The sequence below is a fragment of the Camellia sinensis genome, chromosome 2, assembly GCF_055761805.1.
Source record: "Camellia sinensis isolate YWXY chromosome 2, ASM5576180v1, whole genome shotgun sequence".
Lineage (NCBI taxonomy): Eukaryota > Viridiplantae > Streptophyta > Magnoliopsida > Ericales > Theaceae > Camellia > Camellia sinensis.
The window spans coordinates 192580431-192605566 of record NC_138962.1 but is presented as its reverse complement, the minus strand read 5'-3'; the positions used below and the strand labels follow the sequence as shown (position 1 = coordinate 192605566).

The 25136-nt window shown below is 32.1% G+C and overlaps 3 protein-coding genes across 3 annotated transcripts; 2 read left to right on the top strand and 1 right to left on the bottom strand.

Annotated features, from left to right (window-relative positions):
• Positions 1–6373: 6373 nt before the first annotated feature.
• On the top strand, positions 6374–8384 carry LOC114284464 (uncharacterized). The gene is made up of 3 exons (XM_028227358.1): positions 6374–6811; positions 6917–7203; positions 8189–8384. Exons 1-3 carry the CDS (start codon positions 6374–6376, stop codon positions 8382–8384), a joined length of 921 nt encoding a protein of 306 aa, XP_028083159.1.
• Positions 8385–13617: 5233 nt separating this feature from the next.
• Positions 13618–20747, top strand: LOC114284475 (uncharacterized). Its single transcript, XM_028227392.2, has 4 exons — positions 13618–14240; positions 18625–18783; positions 19109–19217; positions 20281–20747. Exons 1-4 carry the CDS (start codon positions 13902–13904, stop codon positions 20511–20513), a joined length of 840 nt encoding a protein of 279 aa, XP_028083193.2. The 5' UTR covers positions 13618–13901; the 3' UTR covers positions 20514–20747.
• Positions 20748–21133: 386 nt separating this feature from the next.
• LOC145820516 (uncharacterized) lies at positions 21134–25047 on the bottom strand. Its single transcript, XM_082916472.1, has 4 exons — positions 24745–25047; positions 24563–24659; positions 22306–22388; positions 21134–21465 (listed from the first exon to the last, which is right to left on the bottom strand). The coding sequence occupies exons 1-4, from the start codon at positions 24899–24901 to the stop codon at positions 21359–21361; spliced, it is 444 nt and encodes a 147-aa protein (XP_082772598.1). The 5' UTR covers positions 24902–25047; the 3' UTR covers positions 21134–21358.
• Positions 25048–25136: the final 89 nt, after the last annotated feature.

Sequence of the window (25136 nt, the reverse complement as noted above, 5' to 3'; positions counted from 1 at the left end):
AGCAGAAAGCCCAGCAGAGATAATCTAAATAAAGTGCATGCAGTTTAACAATATTATAAGGTGTAATGCATATGAGATGCCAATGCCAAAAATCATAAGTTTTCTCATTTCGAAATTCTCATGCCGTGTATTTGTTTAAAAGTATAACCAATTCAATTATCCATTTCATAGAACAAAAGGGCGGTAAATACGACACTGGTAATCTCTAGGCTGGTATCTGCAAGTAGACATATCGAGCACTACCAAATTCCCACTTTACCGGTCTCTCACTGGAAGGGTAGTAGTACCTCCTCGGCACGTATTTTCGGTCTTTCACCCTAGACACTCAGGCCAACTTAACCAACATCAAATTACACCCCCTATCCGGACTTACCAAACGTATTTACCCCATAACTCAACACATTTCAAATATTCCCAAAGAATCAATTTGAAAATCAATTTCTAAAATCCAATGCAAAGATTAAATCATGAGATTATGCAATGTCCAATGCCATGCATGAATTTGCAAATATTTCAATTTATCTAATTCACATGTAATTTCTACAACAATCAATACAACCCTCTATCGGTTGCCAAACCAATTATCTCTAAACAAAATATAAATTTTAAGAAACAAATATTACTCTTAATCTCATCTTTTTAATAATTTCAATATAGGAATAACAATCACATGTTCAATCTCCTCTTTCCCAACTCAATCAAGAATCATAATATTCTTTAAAAAAAATCATCAATCTTCCCTTTTTATTCAAACTCAAGAATTCATCAAGAATTTACATAATGCCAAAAATAAGATATTTTCTTTCAACAATTCTCCATATCTCAACATGACAGATATTCTCATCTTTCTCAAAAGTTCACTATTTTCAAATTTAACAATTTTCAAAAGAAACCTCAATGGTTTTCAATATTCCCAACAACATTCTCATCTCTATAAGCATCCACTTTCAAATTCTCATTTGTTCAAATAAACATATATTTTTAACTCTCGTAAGCTTTTCACAAACTCATCCCAAAAATCTAAATCTTAACATTTAAATTTCTAGGTTTTATTAAAATTTGGGGATTTCTCAAAATAAAATAAAATACATTTCTCAACATCCATGAGTCATACAAAAACCAAACTCAACTAGCAAGAGATTTTTTTTTAAACAAAATTGAGAACTTCCCATTTTTTTTACATTTAATATACCATTAATAAAACCCTAATCTTTTCAAATATTACACTATCAAAATAACACATAATAAAGCTAAAACACATACACAATGTTTAGAAAATCCCTACCTCAAAAGCTAGAAGAGGAAACAAGCAAAAACCCCAATTTTCAACTTTGTCGGATTTTGATCTCCACCAATCAAAACGTTGCTCTAACCAAGCTCTTCACTTTAGTCTCAAGAACGTGGGTCTAAAACCTAATAGATTTTGGTGGATCAAAAAGGTCTCATGATAAACCTAAAAGAAATTTGAGAGAGCAAGAGAAAGAGAGAGGACGAAGCTCTGCTTCTCCAAAACAGAAAGAAAGGAAATCAAAGTAAAGGGAAAAAGAGAGGAGGGGAGTAGCCCACATGCTGCCTCTCTTGATAAATATATTTTATTTTTATTTTATTTCAAACATCTATCTATACATATACACCTATATATATATATATATATATATCAACAACAATGATTTAGACTAATAAAAAATACATCACTAATAGCACTAATACATTCGGAATGGTAAAAAAATAAATAAATAAATAAAAACAAGGCATAGAAAGTGGGCGGGGCCCACTGCCACATCATTAGTGCTCCCTCTAGTGATCCTTTTTTAGTGCTCTCAAGCATTTTTCATATATCAATTAAAATTATGTTTCAACATCTTTATAATATTTAGTAACATAAATGATAAAAATGATATAATATTTTCTCACCACAAAATATATTTTGTTTGATGATGCACACCATAAATATTAGTAACTCTCTCAAGATTATAAAATAAATAATAATAATAACAACAACAACAATACATTGTTACAAACGGGTCATGATTCAATCAATTGGGTCCAAAATGAATAGAATTTAATAATTTAAAACAAATCTCCAATTGAGATTAAAATATAAATAAATTTTAAAAGACTTAAGGTGGTCCCCACCATTCACATAATTAAATATGAACCAAAATGATTAAGTATGGACTAATCAAATAAGTCCTAAAAATTAAATTTATATCTCATTTATTACTCAAGACTCAAGAATAATTAAAACTCAAAAAAAAAAAATTTGCCAAATAGGCCTTACGAAGTCGAAATCAACAAGTAATATAATTTGTTTTTACCAATTTAAATAGAATGGTCCATGATACCACAACAATAATAATAATGGCAAAATTCAATTTGATTCAACTCATTACAATAATTTACCAAAGAAAAAAATAATACTGCTATTAACACCCCATTTATTATTTTGGACCTCCCATTTTTTGACCCTTGTTTTAATATAATAATAATCTTAAATGAAATTACTAAAGAAGATGTTAATCATTTTGAAACACCCTATCTTACAATTAAACCTACACGTAAATCATGAGATAAGTTTATCAGAGTACCCATCTCCATCACCACTCATCCATCTTCTCTAAATCCCACCCTCAAAACATTGAGAACCCTTCTGCGGTGATATTCCAGTGGCAACAATGACAACCATTCAATTGCCCACACTTGTTCGGCAATGGCACTAAGTAAAAAAAAATCCAGTAACCACAACTTAATGAGACAAGAGGAATACAACAACGTAAGTTTAGAAGAGGTTTATATCTTTGATGGTGTTCTCAGCTCAGATGAGATTGGCCTTGTAAGGGTAAGTTTCTTGAAAAACACATCAAAAATGGTAAAATTATTCGTATTTTTTTCGGTACTGAATTCCCAAACATATGACCAAAATTCAAGAAAACATGTCCGATCATTGCTTATTTTTTGGAGAACATAGACTTGAACATTGGTTATTTATTCGAGGACACAAATCCAAACATAAAAATTTGATACTCTTTGAAGGGTTAAAATTGTTCACATCTGCAGGAGTTTTTGTTTTATCAGGTCTAAACATAGCTTATGTTTTCTAGAACACAAGTTCGAATATTCTAAGTGAAAGAGAGAGGAGACAGACTTTGAGAGATAGGAGAGGAGTGAGATTGAGACTGAGCAAAATGCAAATTTGCTCCATTCGAACTATACATACACACACACACATATATCCGTAGTTTTTAGGGTTTAAGGTTTGATCAAAGAAATTGATGGAATTGAAAGAAGACATATGCACCTAATGCAAAGAAAAAATAATAAAGATCACAAAGAACATGTTCCTTACATCGATTGATTCACTTCATAAACATTTTTCCTCTGCCGTCATGAGAGAGAATGGATTTTGAAGAGCTTTTTTTTTTTTTTTTTTTTTTTGAAGGTTTTAAGAGATAATGATTTTAGAAGGGGTGTGCATTTGAGTAGGGATGAAATTTTCATAAAGATAATTTTGATATTATTTAGGAAAGAAAAAAAATTTAAAATTTTAAAATTTATAATTGGAAATTCAAAAAATAAAAGATTTAAAATAATAAGTGAGGTGATAATAATATCACTAAAAAAATAAAAAATAAAAAATAAAAAGGAGGGGGGGGGGGGTTGGGTTAAGAGAAGATAGGGAGACAGTAGGCGCGTGAGTTGAAAAAGAGAGACATTTTTTGTCTTTAGATTTAGAAGATTGCACCAATTTATGTATATGGGAAAATTGTAATTAGTTTCCAAAATAAATTGTAAATCAGTGACAAAATTTATTAACTTTAATAATTAAAGTGATAAAAAATTTCATGATTTTGCACTTTCTTTTATCTTACCACTGATTTTCTTTTTTTTTCTTTTTTCTTTTTTTTGATGTTTACATTTGTATTGAAATTTTAAATTTTAAATTATTTACCACTGACTGTAAACGACAACTAAAGATATTTTTATTCCGTTAAAAATAATAATAATATGACATAAATAAATAATATTTAAAATCTATTTTTATTGAATGATATAATACCAATCACTCTGTTTTATATGAAATTTTTAAAAATAATTTTTAAAATTTTTAATTTGTATTTTATTTTTTTAGTCAGTTTTTTAATATTTTAATTATTTTTAAAAAAAAAATTGATTCAAATAATCTAGATACATTTAAAAAATATATAATTTACTCAAAAGTTATTTAAAAATTCATTTATTTAACACAAAAATATAAAAATTCACTATATTTTTATATTTTATTGTATTCAATAAATTTTTTAAATAATTTTATACAGATTTTATTTTATAATTTTTAAGTGTTTCTAGATTTAGTGAATCTATAAAGTAAAATATATATATATATATATATATATAATTCACTAAAAAATATAAGGATTGAAAACTCTAATAAATATTTTTTTTCTTTTTTTCTTTTTTGAAAATTTCAAACCAAACAGAGTTAATAATATTAGGAAAATGTTATTTTTTAAATGAGAGATTTATTAGAAAATCTTTTTTCAAGTATTTGTATTTTAATTAGTGTATAAGATATTCTTGTATTCTAATAAGTCCTATTATTTGGACATGTGATCCACCAAATCTTAATTCTCATATTTAAGGTATTTTATGGACATTTCTATCCTTACAAACATTTTTTAAACAGTTAGCAATTTGGTAATGTGAATATTCGTATTTTACAATGTGAATATTTACATTGACGTGTGAATGTTCACATTGATAATGTTAATATTTACATTGACATGTTAACATTCACATTGATGGTGTGAACATTCAAATCATGGAACATTCACACTGTAAATGTGAATATTATTATTAGGGGTATTTTGGTAACTATGTCACCTATAAGACTTATTAAAACTTAAGAAAATAATGTAAATTAAATAGAACATAAATAAGTGAAAAGGCATTTTATGAAAAAGTGTCCATTTCTAAAAATTTAATACATAATTATTTACGAGAATGATTTGTAAATAATAATTTAGATATTACGAGACATCTGGATGGATTTATTTTTTTTTTTTAAGTGATGATTTTTATTGCCAATGATCAATTCACAACTCTATCACCTCATTATTTTGTATATATTTTCTATATTATTATCACTTACCTATTAAATTCACAACCTCATAAATAAATACATTTATAATTTGACTTGAAATCTAGTCGATTGATTTGGACAATTAAAAGGTCAATAGTAAAATAAAATTAAATGGAAAGTGAAATTTATCCATCCAACAAAAAAAACAAAAGATAGATATGATGTCAAAAATTTCATCAACTCCCCATTTTTTAAAAAATATTCAGTATATTTGGTTTCAGTTTTCTGAAAACTAAGTTTTTTATTTTTTCGTGTTTTTTTATTTTTGGTGAATATTTTTAAAATTTTAAGCATTTTTTTTTACTTTTTTAGATGCACCTTATTTAGATGTATCTAAAAAGTAAAATATTTGTAAAAAAAATATTTTAAAAAATTAATAAATACACATAAATACGAGAAATATACTGAATTTTCATATTTTTTTGTATTTTTGATAGTTAGTGAATTTTTTTAAGATTTTTTTACAACAATTATACTTTTTAAGTGTATTTATATTAGGTGTATAAAAAAAAATTAAAAATTACTTAAAATAATATATAAAAAAAATTAGTAAAAACAAAAAAAATATGAAAAATAATAAAAGTAAAATTTTCTGAAAAATGTTTTCAAAAAACTGGAAACAAACATAGTAATTTTTATTCAGAACTAAAAATTAAACCTAATTTTTAAGTCTAGTGATATGACAATCAAATATTAAAAATAATACTCTTTCTCATATTTTCTCTAATCGCCAACCAATATATCACAACTTCCATATTATTGAATCTAAAAAATGGTTTAAAAAGTGAGTTTGTATATCAATTTATTTTTTTTAATTTCAAAACCGAATTATCATGAAAACTAAAAATGAATCCATTAAAAATCAAACCAAAACACTCCTTACAAAACAACGGAGTCGTCGATCCACCGTTAATAGAAAGTACATTATTTTCAATAAATTCCAATTTTTCCAACCGTTGCACCCGCGCGATATATATGTCCAGGGTGTATCAGACAACCCTTCGAGAAATGATACCCTAAACCTTAAACACCCATTCATTGAACAATCACAACTTTTCAACATTATCCCTATTAATTGAAACCCCATTCCCAATTCTCTCCCCCACAACCCACATTCTCTCTCTCACTCTCTTTCCACAGAGGCACGCATCTTTTTCTCCCTCTTTCTCACTCACCAAACACACACCACACCTTTTCCCCCGCTCTCTCTTTTTTTCTCCACACAAATCCCAAATGGACACAGTGAGGGCATTCTTGGATGAGTACGCACCAGAAAGGAGTGTTTTCTCTAGAATGATTGATCTAGAAATGGAAGTGGACAAGGCAAGGAGGATCATGGCCCATTGGATGTACTTAGAGTCATTAGGGTGCAAAGATTTTCTCAAGAATCTATCATCTCATGACGATGATTTCATTTTGCTACTCTATGGGGAGGCTGAGTCGGCCTTGGCAACCCTTGAACCCGATTCAGTAACACCCATTTCGTCCACCTCCCCGAGGACTTTCCAACTTGCAAACCTTAGTTCCTCTATCTATGAGATTGTTGAGGATAAAGAGAGAGTCTCCAGAGGGGTGTCTTACTTCTATGAGGGTGTTTGCAGTGTGATTTTTGAGGATATTTTGGAGGAGAGAGGTTTGAGGGGTGGGAATGAGAATGTTGAAGGAGAGAAAGTGAGAGAGAAAGAGGAAGAGGAAGAAGAAGAAGAAGAGGAAGAGGAAGAGGAAGATTCCTATAGCGACAGCAAGTCTGAACACAAACTCAACCCTTTTGAAAAGGAATGGATTGAAAAAATAAAAAGGGTTTTCAGTAAGGGTACTAGTAAAAAAGGGGGGGCTATGGTGGTGCCCAGTGGTGGTGACACCGAGTCTAGTGGCTTGGGGACAGACGCAGAAGGTGGTGATAACCCTAAAATGGAGGGGTCAGGGTTCAAACTGAACCCTAATGCAAGGGAATGGTACCCTCCTCCGAGTGATGGTACCGATGAGGAAAGCCGGTGTTTGTACATCACCTTCTCAAACGGCTATCCTCTTTCCGAGAATCAAATTTACTTATTTTTTTCATCGTAAGTGTATATTTTTTATTGTATTTGTAGACAAATTTAAGGGAAAACAGTTCAGTCTGTGTTTTTTTACTAGGTCAGTGTTATAGAGTTCCATTGTTGTAATCTAATCACTGACTACACACACTTTACCACCAAATTACACCATGTTAGGTTATGGATATTAGTTACCATTTTTTTCATATACATAACACACATACATATATTTACAGATTTATGCATTTTTCTATCTTCTGGGATTAAGACCTCAGGTACACAGAAAAACTTGTTTATAGTTTAGCTTAACACTTGACACGATTGAATTAGAACAGATGGGATTCAAATTTATAATTTCTTAGTATTTTATTTATTTTTTATTTTTTTTTAACGGGGTTCTTGAATATACACACTAGAAACTTTTTTTGTTCCCCTTATTTCCACCAATATATTCAACTACAGCATTCTCTTTTCTTTTTTTAAATATAAAATTTGTTGGCTTTCTGAAAGAAAAGGAAAAAAATTCTATAAACAACCCAATTTTAAAACAATAATTCTAGGAATCATAAAAAAATTATCCATAAAGTCAGTGTCAGGTAGAATAAATCTTATTGCCGTTCAAAAAAAAAAAAATAGAATAAATCTTATTTATATATTTAAATTCTGTGTTTTTAACAAAAAAAAAAAAATACCAAAACATTATTTTCATACTTGTGGGACTGTGGCCACAAGGTATTGATTTGACAAACATGGATTTACCAATTAAATTTGAAATTTTTTTATTAGACATGTAAATTTAGTTGTATTTTCTAAAAATTAAAATTTAAAAAAAAAATTGTTTGACAAAGCTTTCAAAAACTATTTTGAAAAAAATATAACAACCCAATTCTTAATTTTATTGATACACCAAAATGTTAAATTCGAATTTTTGAAAACTCTTCTTGCATAAACACAAAACCTAATTATTTATTTTATAATTAATATATATATAATAATATTTGTTTTGATGCAGCATGGAATTTGGGCAGTACGTGGAGAAGATATATATACACAAACCAAGAGACAGTGTTCCATTGTTTGGGAAGATCACTTTCAAAGCTTCATTCGTGCCTGCTGCCATTCTCAACGGTCGAGATGAAGTCAGGTTCACTGTTTTTGGAAGGACTATTTGGTGCAAGAAATACAATCGCAGCAATCGTGGCCGTTAGATCTCATATTTATCTATTATCTAATCTTTTTTTACTTGAGAATGTTTTACTTTTATTATATTATGCGTCTTTTTTTACTTGAGAACTTTTGGTTTTGCTTCTATTACCTTCTTGTTGTAATAAAATATAACAATGCTAGGTATCATGAAAAGTCTTTCATGAAAATGATCATGAAATATTTTTGACCTTTGGATTACACTTAGAATAAAGCACCACACACTAATTAAAGTAATCTACGGGTCACAAATTTTTCATGATCATTTTTATGAAAAAAAATTTCATAATCCTTAATATTTCTCAATAAAATAATGTGGGTTTTAGACAACACATCATATTTACCATCTTTTGTGATGATATGATTAGCAAAATGGCCTTTTCGCGGCTTTTTATTGATGTAATTTTTTGATTTTAAGGAAAGTATTTTGTTTAATTTATCAAAAAAAAAAAAAGCTACATTATTGTCGCTTAACCTAAGAACAATAACATAAGGGTTGTTGCCCTTTTAAAATTATCACTTCTTATATATAAAAATAAAAATAAAAATAAAAAGTATGGTTGTGAGTCATTTTTCCTTGATAAAGAGAAAGTTAATTTAATCAAAATGGTGTAATTTTGAAAATATAAGTCATCTTAATGAAACTTTGTTTTTTTGTTCATATCGCAATATTATAATAATTTAACACAAAATGATATGAGAAGTTAAAAAAAAAATGCCCATTATTATATAGTATATAATATTTTCGTATATTCTGTAAGTTATTAGTTTCATAGAAGAGTCAAAAATCCCTCTAAAAAGGAGTTTGTTGTTAAAGAATTTGTGCCAATTCCATATCAAAAGATACATATTTTACACCTTGTTACAGATGGCATTAAACCCCCCCCCCCCCCCAAAAAAAAAATTACACTTCAAAACACATTGAAAAATTCCTAAAGCGACATCTTATCCCCGACTTTCAAGATTGTTATCTATGATTTAACTGAAAATTTATTTATGAACGCATTGAAAAATTGCTAAAGCGACTTCTTATCCCGACTTTCAAGACTTTTATCTATGATTTTAACTGAAATTTACTAAAATTTTACACTTTTAAATGATGTGTCTATATTCAGAATGAATCTCATTTATACAATACATTTTTCACATTAATATATTTATTGCAAATGAATAGTGACAAATTTGCTAGATCATTTAATTTGATAGTTTTGATTTTCTTTTTAAAACTTTATTATTTATGTGCGTGCATATTTATTTCAAATGAATAGAGAGACAAATTTGTTAGATCATTTCATTATTATTATTAATAATTTGATGATAGCTTTGGATTTTCTTTTTAAAACTTTCCTTTTGGACACGTGACAACAACTTAATTGTATTTATATTACACAGTTGTCCATTTAATTAGGTTTTGCTATTTTTGGCTTAGTACATTTTGTCCAAAAGATAAGCACTACAAAACACATTTGTCACTACATTTCGTGTCTAATTTTTGTCCAAAAGATAAGCACTACAAAACACATTTATGACAACATTTCGTGTCTCACATTGCCACCTTAACTTCGTGGAAGTTCCTGTTAGAATATATGTCAAAATAATATGGGTAAATTATACTGGCACCCTAATGTTTGAACTAATTATATCTCATTTCTTGACATTCTGAAAATTATATTTCTATTATTGTAGTTAATAGTCTCATTTCACAAATACATGCTTATATAAAAGACAAAAACTCTTAGTAAAAAACATAAGAAATTATATTGAAAAAAAAAAAAAAAGAAGAAGTAAAGCTAAACAAGAAAATAGAGAGTGCATGAGTTCAATATTTTCATTCCATCTAAATATTTACAATAACAGGGAGGTTGGTGTAATTTCTCAAACGTCATTGGTGATATGTATTAAACTCAAATCTTAGGAGATGTAAGGTAATTTACCCAAATAATATCTCCTTCGAAATAATTTCAAATTTGAAAATCTTAATTTGATGGATTGGAGGACTCATCTATATTTAGATTAATGGTTTAAATCGTTTATTTTATATGACAATTTAAGAATATATATATATATATATATATAATTTAAATTATCAAATATAATTAATTACACAATCAAATTATATATATTATTACACACGAATGGCATATTCTTAAAAATATATCGACTATATAGATAAAAATTATCTAATAACATCACAATCGATGTTGAATCAACTTATTTTACTTAGACAATATATAAGATGAACAGTTTTAATCACCAAATTTGTCCAAATTAATTCGATAATAAATTAATTTCATCGTGAAATTCAAATCTTCAACTTCAATAAATCAAAACTCTCTTCAAAATGGCATAATATGCAAGAAACTAACATAAATAGTGTGAAAAATGAACGGTTTTGATCACCAAATACGTCCAAATTAATTCAATCATAAATTAATTTCACCGTGAAATTCAAATCTTCAACTTTAATAAATCTAAACTCTCTTCAAAATGGTATAATATGTAAGAAACTAGCGTAAATAGTGTGAAAAATCAAATCAATAATCAGTCAGCCAATAATCAATGTAGGAAAATTCTATCAGTTAGCCATAATTTTTTTTAAGGGAAACAATACATCAGTGGAATCAGTAAAAGTTAATTACAAATAATATAATTATTAATATTTATAATATTTTTTCACTTTTTTTTAAATATTTCCACTAATACAATATCAATGGAATTCCCCAATTTTCTAAGACATTCTTATCAACCAAAAACAATTATTGGGGCTCACTTGCTTACCGAACACCTCATGGCACTTTATATATCCTGCCTCCTCATATAATTTTTTTAATGGATAAATTATACTCTAATCTTTCTCGATGCTGGGAGAAAATATACTAAACTCTACAAATTTAGCAATTTTACAATAGGTTTTTTTTTAATTTTATTTTGTATAACACTTGATTCTTTTTTCATCAAAAATTCATTAGTCGCATGAATAAAGAAATAATATTATTTCTTTAACATTGAAATATATATTTTGCATTGTGTATCTTCGTGTCTGTCTCCTATCATTTGCATTAATTTTGATCTCTTTAATATTATTAAGGAAGAGATCAATATAATTGTCCTCGTATAATCCTGTTGACCAAGTCCACGCTTCTCCGTACGACGTCGCTTTGTCACCTGAAAACACAAACGTGAGCTAGCCGGCGGGTGTGTGCCGGAAACCTCTCCGATGCCTAAGTCAGAAAACTTGACAAATAGACAAAGCTCTAAGTTCTCAGAAAGATTGTGTTCAATTACCTCATCCAAGGTGATGCTTGTGAGCTTTTATAAGTTTCATATGGCACAATCCTAGTAGGACTTGTATTTCTCCATGTAGAGTCCTCCTAGGATTCATACTCTTAAGGATAATGCTTATCCTTTCACACCCTCCCCCACTGCTTAAACCAAGTGGGATGGTTTTCTCCATAGCCGAACTACCACACGGCCGAAATAACACTGGCTATGCTGAGCCACAGAGAAGGCCGAACTATCCTTAGCTCGGTCTTCTCCTTTAACTCATTACTTCGGCTGCCCCTGTTCAACTTTGGTGTGCTTAGATCAAACTTCCAAGTAACAAGTTTTGACCGACCTAACCAGATTGTGTCACGACCGGACTAATTCTGAAACCGGTCTTCCCAGAACATACTGCGATCGGACTAACTCTAAGACCGGCCCTACTCCGAGTTGTCTCTGGACCGGAGTAGCCTTACTCTTCCTTGGGCCGAAGCCACTACCTCTTCTTGAGCCGGAATAAACTCACCTCCTTGGGCCGAAGTAACTTTGTCTCCCCAAGGCCGGAGTAACCTTGCCCTCTAGGCCGGAGTATTCAGTACGGCCTTTTTACCTAGTCCTCTGCGTTTTGGGCCTCAAAACCCAACTCGAAGCTCGGCCCAATTTTTCCAAAAATTACCCTCTCAGTGTCTGTCTCCTATCATTTGCATTAATTTTGATCTCTTTAATATTATTAAGGAAGAGATCAATATAATAGTATTAAAATTATAAAATTTAATAGAATTTACCCCTAAGTCATATTATCAAAAAATTATTACCAATTTATAAAAAAAAAATTATAATTATAATTATTAATTTGTATAAAATTGACCATTTATCGGTAATTTTTTTAAAAGTGTACACTCTGCTGAAATTTCCCCTCAAATTTATTGGCCTTATCTCTTGAGAAACAATTTTTGAAAAAAAAAAATTTAAAATTTGTTTGGTTGAAAAATTTTGGAAAAAAAAAAAATCAAAACCACTTTTTTTTCTACTACAAATTAATCAAGAATTTTTTCTCTCTCCTCTCCTGTTCTCTCACATCCTATTCATCAATCACTCAATTTTTCTCTTACATTTATCTATTCAATTACAAAAAAATTTAAATCATCCGAAATTTTAAAACTATTTTCAAAATATACAACCAAACAAATTTTTAAATTTTGTAAATTCTTTTTAAAAAATTATTTCACAAATACAAATCAAACATGGCCAATTATATTTTTTCCAAATATTAAGAAAACATGTAATTTATTTATTTATTTATGGAGAAGGGTTCTCTCTAGTTGGGTGTTGTTGGGCCTCTATGCACCCATCACAAAGCCTGTATCGATGATCCAAATTATTTAATATGTAAAACTCGTCGAGTATTTTATCTTTATAAAAAATTACATTGATCGGATATCAATAGTCACTTAATCATATTATATTTGTATAAGTAATTTATTTTAAGAATTATATTTACCGTTAATACAAATGTAAACAAATTAAGTGGCTATCAATTTACAATCAATATAATTTTTTATAGAAATGAAATACACAACGAATCTTACACCTTGAATAATTCGGATCATTGTTGCGAACTCCATAATGAACCCACATAGGTCCAATAACACTCTCTAATCTGAATTGGACAGAGAAGCCTTCCTCTTTATATATTCAGTAGTGTTACATGTATCAATTGTTATACAAATTAATATACTAACATATCCTATAATATTATCACTTTAAAATTATAAATCTCACCTATTTTACAAATTATAATAAATTAAAATCTTTAAAATTATATTATATCATCTGTTATACACATAGAGACATTTTGGGAAAAACTTAAAAAAATTAATTTTTGAACTTTCTAACTTTTTTTACACAAAAATTCACAAAAAAAAAAAAAAAATTGTGGGCCTCTTTCAAAAACATCACATAGCAATTAATGTGTTTATTCTTATTTTCTTATTTATTTATAAAATGAGGGGCTCTTTCAACGAAAGAGCAACGAAACCACGTGACCGAATCCAGTTTTTGGACCGTACGATTTGCCACGTCATCTCCCTACCATGTCGACTTCATTTTGCTCTCTCTCACTCTCTCTCTCTCTCTCTACGTCTGTGTATATATATATATACTATTGTTTCTCTCTCTCTCTTTCTCTCTCTAAGATTGTTGCGTTGCGTTGCGTTGCGTTGCTTGTTTTGGTGTGATCTGAAACCATTGACCCGAAACCGATGGGCTCGTCTGTGAGAACCGTAGAGGGGAAGCTAAGCCAGAACGTCGTCGTAATGAGGCACGGCGATCGCATTGACAACTTCGAGCCGCTCTGGTCGGCTTCTGCGGCTCGTCCTTGGGACCCACCCCTAGTTGATGCTGGCTTGGTCCGAGCCTTCTGCACGGGCCGCAAGTTCCGGACCCAACTCGGCTTCCCGATCCACCGTGTCTTCGTCTCCCCCTTCCTCCGCTGCCTCCAAACCGCCTCCCAAGTCATCTCCGCCCTCTGCGCCGTCGATGATGTCGACCCCACCGTCATGACCTCCGATGGCCTCAAACTCGATCCCTCCAAGCTCAAGGTCACATCTCTCTCTCCTCTCTCTCTCTATATTTATATATATATATATGAAAGTATATGTATGTATGCCTGTGTGTGTGGGTGCAATTGGTGTGTATAAGGTGACTGATTAATTGTGGTAAGTGTTTGATTCAAGTTTGTTTGGTGTTAGGATTTACTTGGAAAAAATGTTTAATGATTGATGGATTTAATTGGGATGTTTGTGAGTTAATTATTGAAATCATTGTGTACACAAATTTCTTGTTTGAAAATCAAGACAAGTTTTTTAATTAATTGGTTTTTGAGTACATATCTTTTAAATAAAATTAATGATCTGATTCTTCTCTTCCATACATTTGACTCATATGTGGTAGAATCTTCTACAAGTAGCGACCGAGAAACAGCGACAAGATTACTCAAATGAGAAATTTCTTTAAGGCCTTAGGTAGAAGCTTTGATCTTATTATAAATGTGGGTGAAAGAGAGTTTTGGATTCTATCTGTTTGATAAGTATCTCTATATTTATTAATTTTAAAGAGATAAAAATTAATAATTAATTAACTATGTGTAGTCAAATTTTATTGGAGGAGATGTTTGATTTCCTCTCTTGTATGCCATGTATGGAAAATGGCGTAATTTGATTAGCCCAATGATTATTATCTTTAAGGTAAGAGTTTGTAATTTGTCTACTGCGCCCGACACATAGTGAGCTCTATGAGCAGTAGGACAGTATCATCATATTTCCACGTGGCAAACCCTTGAAGCACCATGATGTCCTTACAAGACTAATTGGGTTTGTATGCCTAGCTGAAGCGAGGGCGTAAATACCACCGAGTATTGCTGCCCAACTCACTAGCATGGTTGCCACCCTAGCAGGCAAGAGCTCCAAAGTGAATATGAAGAGCTCAATGCATGGCTCGCAACATAGCGATGGAGCCAATCTCACCCGCTTAGCCATAACTTGCTTGGTAGCCTAACTTTTGGGTCACCTATGCACTCACTTCCTAAGTTGGTATCACTCTGCTCACTACTATCATATTGATGTAGCAAAAAAAGCAAAATAGTAACGATCTTAGAGTCTGTTGATTTAGAATGAATACCGAAAGAAAAATCCTTCTCTAGACTCATTAATTCCCAAGGAATACCGAGAATAAAAGCTCAATAATGGTTGATTCAAAACAAATGCCCAAGGTTGGAAGAGCAAAAACTAAACTTCTTCCTTGGTTAGAATCAACCTTTTCTATTTCATTCTTCTTTGGCTTAAATATGAAGCTTAGGTGAGGGCTTTGCCCCCTTATAGTTGTCTTGTTTATTCCCTACTTTACAAGGATCTTGGACAGGCAGTCCTTGACTTCCATTTGTTGCAATGTTGAATTTCATATCATGGCAAGGCATGTAACCAATTCTTCCAAGGTTTCAAGCTTGATTCCTTAAAGAATATTCTGTATATCCAAATGCATATTCGGAATACAAATCTCAATTGCAGAAGTTTGCATAACCTATGCTTGCAATTAAGATTTGAATTTCTCCATCTATTAATGTAATTGATGGCATGTTATCTTTCCATCAGCGAGAATTGGTAAGCCCAATCATATTGACAGTATGACGCATGCTGTAAAACTGATTAAGAAATTTTGTTTCAATTGCTCCCAACTATCAATCATACCAGGCCAAAGATCACAATACCAATCAAAAGTATTTCTCTTGAGTGTTAGAACAAACTGTTTGACAAGAAGATCTCCATCAGTTCCATTGTTATTACATGTTTCTACAAAGTAAGCAATATGTTGCTTTGGATTACGCTTGCCATTGAATTGATGGAATTTTGGTGGTTGGTAACCAACATGTATCTTCAATTAATCAACCATTTGAGTGTAGGGTTTAGCATATGACAGAGAAGATTTTGGGCTCCCTCATATTTATCCTTAATTACACCTAAAATGAAGTTCTTCAGCTGATCAATGCGAACATCACCCAAAAACCTGCAGGTTTTTGTGTCTGTTGTTGCTTGTTGAAAGTTTCAACAATATTTTGAGGCTTTGGTGGATTTGCGGTGGCTTGATTCTCCTATATTCTCTATCTTATTCATTAGGGATGCAATTTAGACATCACGATCTTGCACATACTTGCATAGTTCGTCAATAGTTTTTAAGGGAGCAACTTATTCTTCCAAAGCAAGAATGTTTGTTGTCATAACAGGTATGATAGTAAAGCGAAAGATCCAGTAGAAGCATGAAATAAATTGAGCTTTGATTGGGGAGTGTCAAGTAGAGGTAGAGTCAGAGCTACTTAACTCGCCGTCCTCTTCATGATCTTTATGAATTCAACACTGTTTAGCCGATTCTTGAGACATGGAAGGGTGCAATGGATTTCCCAGAATAGCATTATCAACCTTACGTCCCACGGAGCTTAATTTGTGACCTATTAGACAGGTGGCAAATTGGCAATATTTAATTTGCCAACAATTATGTCATATCTTTAGGCCTTTGTAACACGTGGCAATTTGTATTTTGCTAAAAAAAAATTGATGTCTTGTATTTGGCTAAATGTGCATGCCTACAATTGTAAAAGCAATCGACTGATTTGTGAATTTATTTAGAATGTGTATTGCAATGATTGATGGTGATTAAATTTGACGGGTGTATTTAGTTAAAATTTGAAGCTATGAAGATTGAAAATTTTAATTACTTGTTGAGTTTCCAATGAAGATGGTTACCTCCTGGAATTTTCGTGGTTTTATGACTCTGGAACTGTCCAAAATATTAAATCAGTAGTCATCTTTAATTGTTACATTCATGTAAAGAAACGTAGATAATGGCATTAACCAGTATGTTCCTATTGAGGAGAAAGAAAGGAAGGACTGTACGACCTCCACGCCCCCCACCAACCCAAAAAAAATGTTAAGCCTTATATTTGGTTGATCTTATGGAGAAGTTTATGGACTTTGAGTTTAGTGTAAGTCAGCATCCCAAGACTTCAAGTAGGGACACTGGCTAAGGAATCAATGGCTAGAGTTGGGTTCTCTGACGTGGTATCCCACCCCCTTGAAACCAGCGTTGCATTGCTCATCTTGGTCAGAGCATCATTAATGTGTGTGTGTGTGAATGTGTGTGTGTGTGTGTGTGAGAGAGAGAGAGAGAGAGTACCTTATTCTTGACACTCTCCCTTTGTGTGCCATGTTGTAGATTAAAGAACCTTTATTCTGAACAAAGTCATTGCATGAACTGCTGATCAAAAAAATAGTTATTGCCTGTACTTGCTGTTATTTGACATGCCTTACCAATTTGGTTACAGCCAAAGGCCACCATTGATTCTTTCATTGTTCATTGTTGCCTCTAGTAGTTTCACCTCGTAATTGAGTTAATCTTTTCGGCTAGCAGAATCTGTTCTCCATTGAAACAGTTGTTGCAGCTCAGGTTCTCTATTTAAAGTTTGTAACCCATTTTCAAGCAGTTACTATTCACCTTCATGCTTTGTTCTTTCTCTTAATAGGAAAGCTTTTTGGCTATGTTTGGATGATAGGAATCTTGTGGGGAATGGTAATCTTATTACTAGTAATAAAACTCTGTCAATGATATTCAAATGTTTGATTTCATTAGGAATCCACAATGGGAAAATAATAAAATTACAAATATTGTGGGCCCAATTATTATTTTTCTCTTAAATGGCTAACATTACTCTGGGAATGTAAGATTCATGCGGAACTGGGAGAATTGGATTCCTACTTAGTTTGGGAATTTGAGTTCTACTGAATAGATAATCAGGAATCACTTTCATAATACAAACGCCGGAATCATTCAGATCCGGAATCACATTTCCATTCCCCCTCAAGATTCCTGTCATCCAAAATTAGCCTTAGGAAATCTGATGGTAAAAGCAACCACTTTCTCTTAGAGCATAGAGCTCTAAGCTTAAGTTTGTGTTCTCTTTGGGATCAAATGGTAAAAAAGTCATTTTCCTCATATAGCTATAAGCTTCACCCAACTTGGTGAGCTTGGGGTTGTTCCTATAATTACTTTGCAAATTGTAATTGGCACCCTATAATTTATCCTCTCAAAAAGGAAATGACTGAATAACTAGAAAAAGGAAGATTCAGTTCAATCATTGCAATTCATTGGAAATAATTGCTAGTACACCAAAGCGGTATCATTTTGGATTCAATTTGGTTTTGGCCATATGGAAAGGCTATGTGATCCTTAAAGTGATTTGTAGACAATCCCCTCTGCATATGCAAAGATGAAATCAAATCAATGAAAATGTGTCGGGTTATTCATGTAAATGGTATTTGTTATTATATCAAGAGGGTACCTTTGCATAAGTTCTATCTGTTTTTGTTGACATTCAGTAATCATCAGATCCACAAGTCATATAGTTTTCTGCTTGAACTTGTTTTGCACTTTTTTCAGGTCTCTATTGAGTATGGACTGTGTGAGATGTTGAACAGGGAAGCCATAAGACCTAACGTGGCTCCTAAAGATGGAGATTTTGGTTTCCATACCTCAGAGCTTGAAGCAAAGTTTCCTGCTGGGACAATCGATCACTCTGTGGAACCAGTGTATGAAGAGGTATGTTTAGACAGTAGAATCTAGCTTTTCCATTTTCCCTTCTAACTCCTACCAAAAAATAAAAAATAAAAAATAAAAAACAAGAAGCTTCTTTTTTACTTGAAAATTTCTTTCCATGTATATTAAAGATGCAGCATCTGCAAAATTACAGTTCTTCTATTTGCACAAAAACCAATCACAAAACTAGACACAACTCTCTCACATGAGTGTGGGACCCACCTCATGTGAGAGGATTGTGTCCGGTTCTGTGATCGGTTTCCATGTTCCTAGATTGCTTTGCAAAGTTATTGTTGGTGCTGACAGATTATTGCTTGACCTACTACAGTTGCCACGATGGGAAGAGACAGTGATTGGTGCGAGGCGTAGATATGCCCAAATTATTAGGGCCCTGGCAGATAAATTCCCTTCAGAAAATTTGTTGTTTGTCACACATGGTAAGCTTCGTTTTGGTGGGGTTATTTCTTGGATTCTAATTGACAGCTAAGATACTATCTGGTTGCTTTGTTCAGGACAAGATATGATCTCTGCTTTACGAACTTGAACATAAAACAAAAACAAAAAAAATTAAAAAACTATATTTGGATCCCATATCTTTGTTGATGATATCAAACAAGAATGCTATGCTTTTTTCCCTTTGTTTTTTAGCAATTTTCTTGATCAAATGTGTGCATGGCATTCATTCAAAATGACTCTGCTTCTGGTTTGTATGTTTAGGATTTGAACAAATGTAGTTTCAATTTTTCAGTACAACCCTTCTTTCAGATCCGATAGTCATAGAAAAACAGAATGAGATGTTTGCTTGTATGTGTGATCTAAAATCTGATTCGTTTTCATGCATTTTTCAATCGTGCACCTACTGGCAGACACAGGCGGTGGCGGGAAGGGGCCATGGCTAGGGCTACAAATGAGCCAAGTTGAGTCTAGCTTTGCAAGGTTCAAGCTTGGCCCATTTGTTTATCAAGTTCGAAAGTCATGCTCAAGCTCGGCTCAAAGCTTGACAATAAAGAAAAAGTTCAGCTCGAATCAAGTTCTGTTTGCTTGTTTATTCTACATTAAATATACATGTATAATACATTTTATATCATTGAATACATAAGTAATATATTTATCTTATTATTTAAATGACTTGTTTATCAAAAAATTCTATAAATTTGGCTTGAGCTCCTTTATATACATAAGGAACCGAACCGAGTCAAATGCTTACTGAGCCAAGCCGAGCAACAGCCCCTAAACTTCAGAAAATCCCATATAACACTATTTTTAGGTATTTATATAAGAAATTAGCTGTTTAGCCCCTTCAAATTTCAGAAAGATGCCTATTAGCTCTAGACTATTTCAGATATCTATATATGATATTATATTTTTGGCCTCCTCAAAATCGGAAAATTTGTTCTAGCCCTTCCATAATATGAACAATTTTGCATCATTAGATGAATTCCTGGCTCCACCACAGCATGCACATGTGTTTTGATTAGTAACAGTGTTATGCATATGCAGGGGAAGGAGTCGGGGTTGCGGTTTCTGAATTCATGAAGGACATTAATGTATATGAAGTAGAGTATTGTGCATACTCACACTTACAAAGATCCGTCTCTGTTGGTGAGAACAAGTCATTTACTGCCGGAGAATTTGAGGTGCTCATACACAAGACTCAAACCGGTATCAGCTACTACCCAAGCAACATGGACAAGGTCGGAGGTGATCCTTTGGCTGAGATAATCCCCTCTTGAAGAATTCCTTCATCCATTTATTGTCACATCAGAATTCCTTTCGGGGACATCCTACATCCTCCTGGTGCTCCGCAGGTTTAACAAAATTTGTTTGATGGTGTCACGATTATTTCAATAATTACTTTATCTATTTTTGTTTTTGGTTTTTTTGGTTCATTGTATTTTTGGACAGCTGGTGATTGAAAATGTATGAATGTTGACAATAAAAATAAATAGGTGGTTTTGCTCTTGAAATGCATCAGATGATGTTTGCTTCTTGGTTATTTTTGTGCTTTGCAGAGCTGGTGGTTGCATTATATAAATGGCCTTGTAGCTTTAGGACAATTCTGATCATTATTTGGAATTACAATTATAATTTCTTAAACTTTAAACTATCACTCTTTTAAATAAAGAATGAAAATTTTATTTACAAGTCACTAGCTTGAATTTTCAAGCTCTTTCTAGAAGAGGGAAACCATTGTGGGACTTTTTTTTTTGAATTTATATATAAATTCTTACCCTTTATTTTGTGTTGGTTAATGGTGATAGTATAGTGTTCAAGTGGCGACAACGATGATAGTTGTGATGGTGGAAGATTTGACTTTTGTTTAAAAATTTATATCTAAACAGTAAAATAATGTGTACTAAATTTTTTTGTAATTATATTAATAAAATTACCCCACAAAAATACACATTGTTATCACACACAAACCCAATTGTGTATTACCCTTCCCCTTACATGCACTGTGCCCACTATCAAACCAAGTCCCATCACATCAGAATATATAATTTAGAAGTTAGTTACAAAGAATATCTAATATTCTTCATTTATCTTCTCCAGCCAACACCCCATCTCCATCTCCCAATTACCAGCTCTGATAGCTATGTGTCTGAAAAGAAAAACAAAGACACTCCTTTGCCTTTTGATTTCCCAAGCTGGCCTGTGCAGACTGTTTAACTCCCAAGAACATTGCTACAAAACAATGCATTAGCACTAAAAACACTGTTCAACCGTACAGCTCTCAATATCAAGATAAATCATTAATTATTGTTTTATCAAATAGACAAAATAATCCCAACACCTACTCTTACGCTTTTTAAATTATTCTCATGTTGGAGGTCACCATAAGAAACATTCATATCATTAAATCGATCAAAAAACGCATCTAAGGTTTTCGTAAGATAATTGTGTACGCTAATACAAGCAATAACAATCTTTTTTTGTGTACTAGAAGGATAAGGCAACATCTTCTTTATTATTAAAAACGAGCCTTAATACGCCAAAAGCATGTTAGATCACATTTCTTAACTTAGCATGTGCTTGGTTGAATCTCTCCGCTTTTGTTCTAGGACAACATCCTTTTCAAAATTGAGACAACCAACATATTACACTAGAATAAAGGGTCATCATAAATCCACCAATATATGTATATGTTGCATCACATAAGTACTCTACACGAGGACAAAAAGATTATCATGATATATATATGATATGAGTAATTAATTTAAAATAATCATTCTCTACCCTTTCTCAATAGCCTAAACAAACGTGTATACCATGTCAAAAATCACATAAGCCTGATGTTCAGTGACTTAAAATGTTTAGCCCCTCTGGATTGTGACATAGCAAGAGGTTCTGAAACAAATAGATGGTAGCAATCCAAATCTCATTATCAATTGCAGATATTCATATATTACAGATTACAGAACATTAGAGAGAGTTGTTAATAGAATATTCTGAGCAAACACTTTTATTGAAGAACAAGAATGTTATGGTTGAAATAACTAGTGTCGTAGGAAGAATGGAACTTACAGTGAGCTATTTTATATGTCAATCCATGTTTATATGTCAATCCATGGGGCACCAATCTTACCCTAAGAAAGAGAAGAGGCAATCTGTCAAATTTAGATCACAGAAAAGGGGTTTTAGAACAGAGAATACATAGCAATAACAATCATAACCATCTGTCCAATTTGTAGCTAAGAACATTAGAAGAGGTTTGGTTAACTTTTTCCTCAATTCACATGAAATGAACCTTTGTCCTTTGTGCCCCATACATCACCACTTAGCTGCAAGGTAAACCCTAAATCACACAAACACCAGCAAAAGTTAAGATGTCAGAGTTTACGATTCGCTCCAGAGTTCACCCCTTTAACCATTGGACTGTCTGCGTGGGTTGATGTGATCAAACATAACAGTTGAGAAGTTGTTGAAGGAGCTGTCCAAGGTCACTGGTTTCTCATTGTCTCCCTTTTCAACATCCTTCCAAACCAAAATATGGTGGTACAAGAGGAAGCTGTGATATGTTACCAAGATCAGCATTGGCATTCCAAACGCATCCAGAAAAGATCATGTCAGCATCTCCCTCCTTACTTTCAATCGAACAAATATAATTCATCGTAATAATTAAGTGTATCTATTTATTTTCATCCCATAGGCTTGGTGCTTTACTTTACTTCAGGTAAATGATGGGTTGTTGGATTCACTTTAATACAGTTATGTTTTTTTGGCGTGGTCTATCAATTTTGATATTTATCTATATTTTTCTTTTATTAGAAAGTTTCTTATATTTTCATCAAATATCTTCAATACCTTATAGAGAGGAGAATCTCTGGGGTAAAACTACTCTGGAGGGGGAGATAAGCTTTGTCCATTAAAGGTCTAATTTTATTGACAATTATTTTAGTTAAGATTTTAGAATGAACATTAGGTCTAACTCCAGAAATAGTATCCAGATTTTCAATTTTGGAAATAAAAGCAATAGAAGTCTTTTTGATCTCTTCGGGATTAACAGTATAACACCATTATTGAAACAACTCATTAGTAATTACACAACCACACCCCGGGATCTGTGGTAAGAAAGTGGACTGGAACCTAAAAGCTATGGGCGCTCATAAAAAGGTGCGGTGTCCGTGTGTTGAACACTTCCCAACATTCATCAGACACTTCCGACGACATGCATCTAATTGTGAGCTATTATTTTATTTTAATTCTTTACTTAGACATTGTTTTGGACACTTAAGAGGCCACATATGTCCACTTAGACTAATCATGAAACACATTATAAGTTCAAACAAAATAAATTAGGAACTAACAATAAAAGAAAATTGATGTAAATTTATACCTATTAATCAATTCTCCTTTAAACTTTAGAAACTCATGTTCTTTTGTATATTTTTATTAACTTCAAACAAATATGTAACATGCAATAAATATTTATATACATGACATGTAATAACTATATAAAATCATATATTTATGTAGATGTCCCCCACATGTATCCTGTATTTTTTTAAAATTGTCATGTTAGTGTGTCCGTGTCATATCCATGTCGTGTCATTTGTCCATATCCGTCTTAACTCTGGAACCCATCAGGGCCAGGAGCTTTAGAGGGTTTAACACTGAGAGTGAGAGCATCCTTCTTGATCCCAACATCACCCAATGGAATGTTGAGGCTCTCCAAATAATCAAACAGAATACAAGCTCCAGGGAATCTCCTCTCAACATTCCTTACAGAATCATTCTCATCATTCTGACGGTTCTTAAAATAGAAACTTATGTTGTCTTTATACCGTGTTTGGATCATGGATTTGTGGAGGAAAAAGAAAAGGGATGAGAAATCCCTCACCAAATCCCTTCACCAATCCAAGATCCAAACACAGCATCATTAATGAAGGTGTTTGGGAACCAATTCCATGACAAACATGACAAGCAACAAAGGTTAAGAAAATATGTTTGTGTGAAATACTGCAAATTATTTGTTGCACTCCAATTATAGTTATTGATGCATACAAAAAATTCAGCAAAAGAAAAGCCAAAAAAAATTTATACTGGATTATCCACCACCACTGATCCAATGACCAAGGAGATCACCATCTTAGCCAACCCAGACAGTTACACTGCTACAGTATTGTTTGGGGATTTTCCAGGACATGTTTAAGCTTCTTTATTTTTTAGCTTGTATATTCACAGTAGCCACACTCAACAACTTCACCAAACATCTGTATGCAACTATTTTACTATAAGGTGTAATAGATATGGCCAGATTTCAATTGGGTGCAAAGAGTACCTGGTCAGAGTTTGTTGCCCCTTGTAGTTATTAGAGGCTGCCTGCTTTGATGTATTGAGCTCCATCGTATATCCTTTCAGTTTCGTAATGAAATTCTCTGGCAAAAAAAATAAAACAAAATAAGAACTTGATCCACTTATAATATGTCCAAACAATCGATATGACACATAAACAAACAGTACCTCCTGAAATGTTGAAGAAGTGAAGCCGCCATAGTTGTACCAAATTGAACAAGCTGCAATGGCCATGCTTCCCTAGAGATGCAAATAATTTACAATTAACGAATAAAAAATGACCAAAAATAATCCTTATTTCTCTTAATAACTGAATCTTTCTCATTTCCAAAATATGGTGATTCAGATGCAAAACAAGCCTGTCATTACTTTAAAAGCTTTTGTAGGATGGATATGGAAGTATGCCAAGAACAATATAAAACAACAAATAACCAAGACAGCAGTAGAATAACAACCACCAAATGCCTTCGGTTAATGTATGCATAAATGCTACAACCTTCTTTTCCCCAAAGACAAATCAATGTTCATGGTAGTATACAAAATATATATTAACTTCATCA

Coding starts and splice junctions, on each gene's coding strand:
- LOC114284464 (XM_028227358.1), top strand. CDS start 6,374: ATGGACACAGTGAGGGCATTCTTGGATGAGTACGCACCAGAAAGGAGT. Junction 6,812..6,916: donor AGAATGTTGAAGGAGAGAAA/GTGAGAGAGAAA, acceptor CCTTTTGAAAAG/GAATGGATTGAAAAAATAAA. Junction 7,204..8,188: donor ATTTACTTATTTTTTTCATC/GTAAGTGTATAT, acceptor GTTTTGATGCAG/CATGGAATTTGGGCAGTACG.
- LOC114284475 (XM_028227392.2), top strand. CDS start 13,902: ATGGGCTCGTCTGTGAGAACCGTAGAGGGGAAGCTAAGCCAGAACGTC. Junction 14,241..18,624: donor TCGATCCCTCCAAGCTCAAG/GTCACATCTCTC, acceptor CACTTTTTTCAG/GTCTCTATTGAGTATGGACT. Junction 19,218..20,280: donor TTTGTTGTTTGTCACACATG/GTAAGCTTCGTT, acceptor ATGCATATGCAG/GGGAAGGAGTCGGGGTTGCG.
- LOC145820516 (XM_082916472.1), bottom strand. CDS start 24,901: ATGAGAAAGATTCAGTTATTAAGAGAAATAAGGATTATTTTTGGTCAT. Junction 24,660..24,744: donor CTTCTTCAACATTTCAGGAG/GTACTGTTTGTT, acceptor TTTTTTTGCCAG/AGAATTTCATTACGAAACTG. Junction 22,389..24,562: donor GGGCAACAAACTCTGACCAG/GTACTCTTTGCA, acceptor TAAATTTGACAG/ATTGCCTCTTCTCTTTCTTA.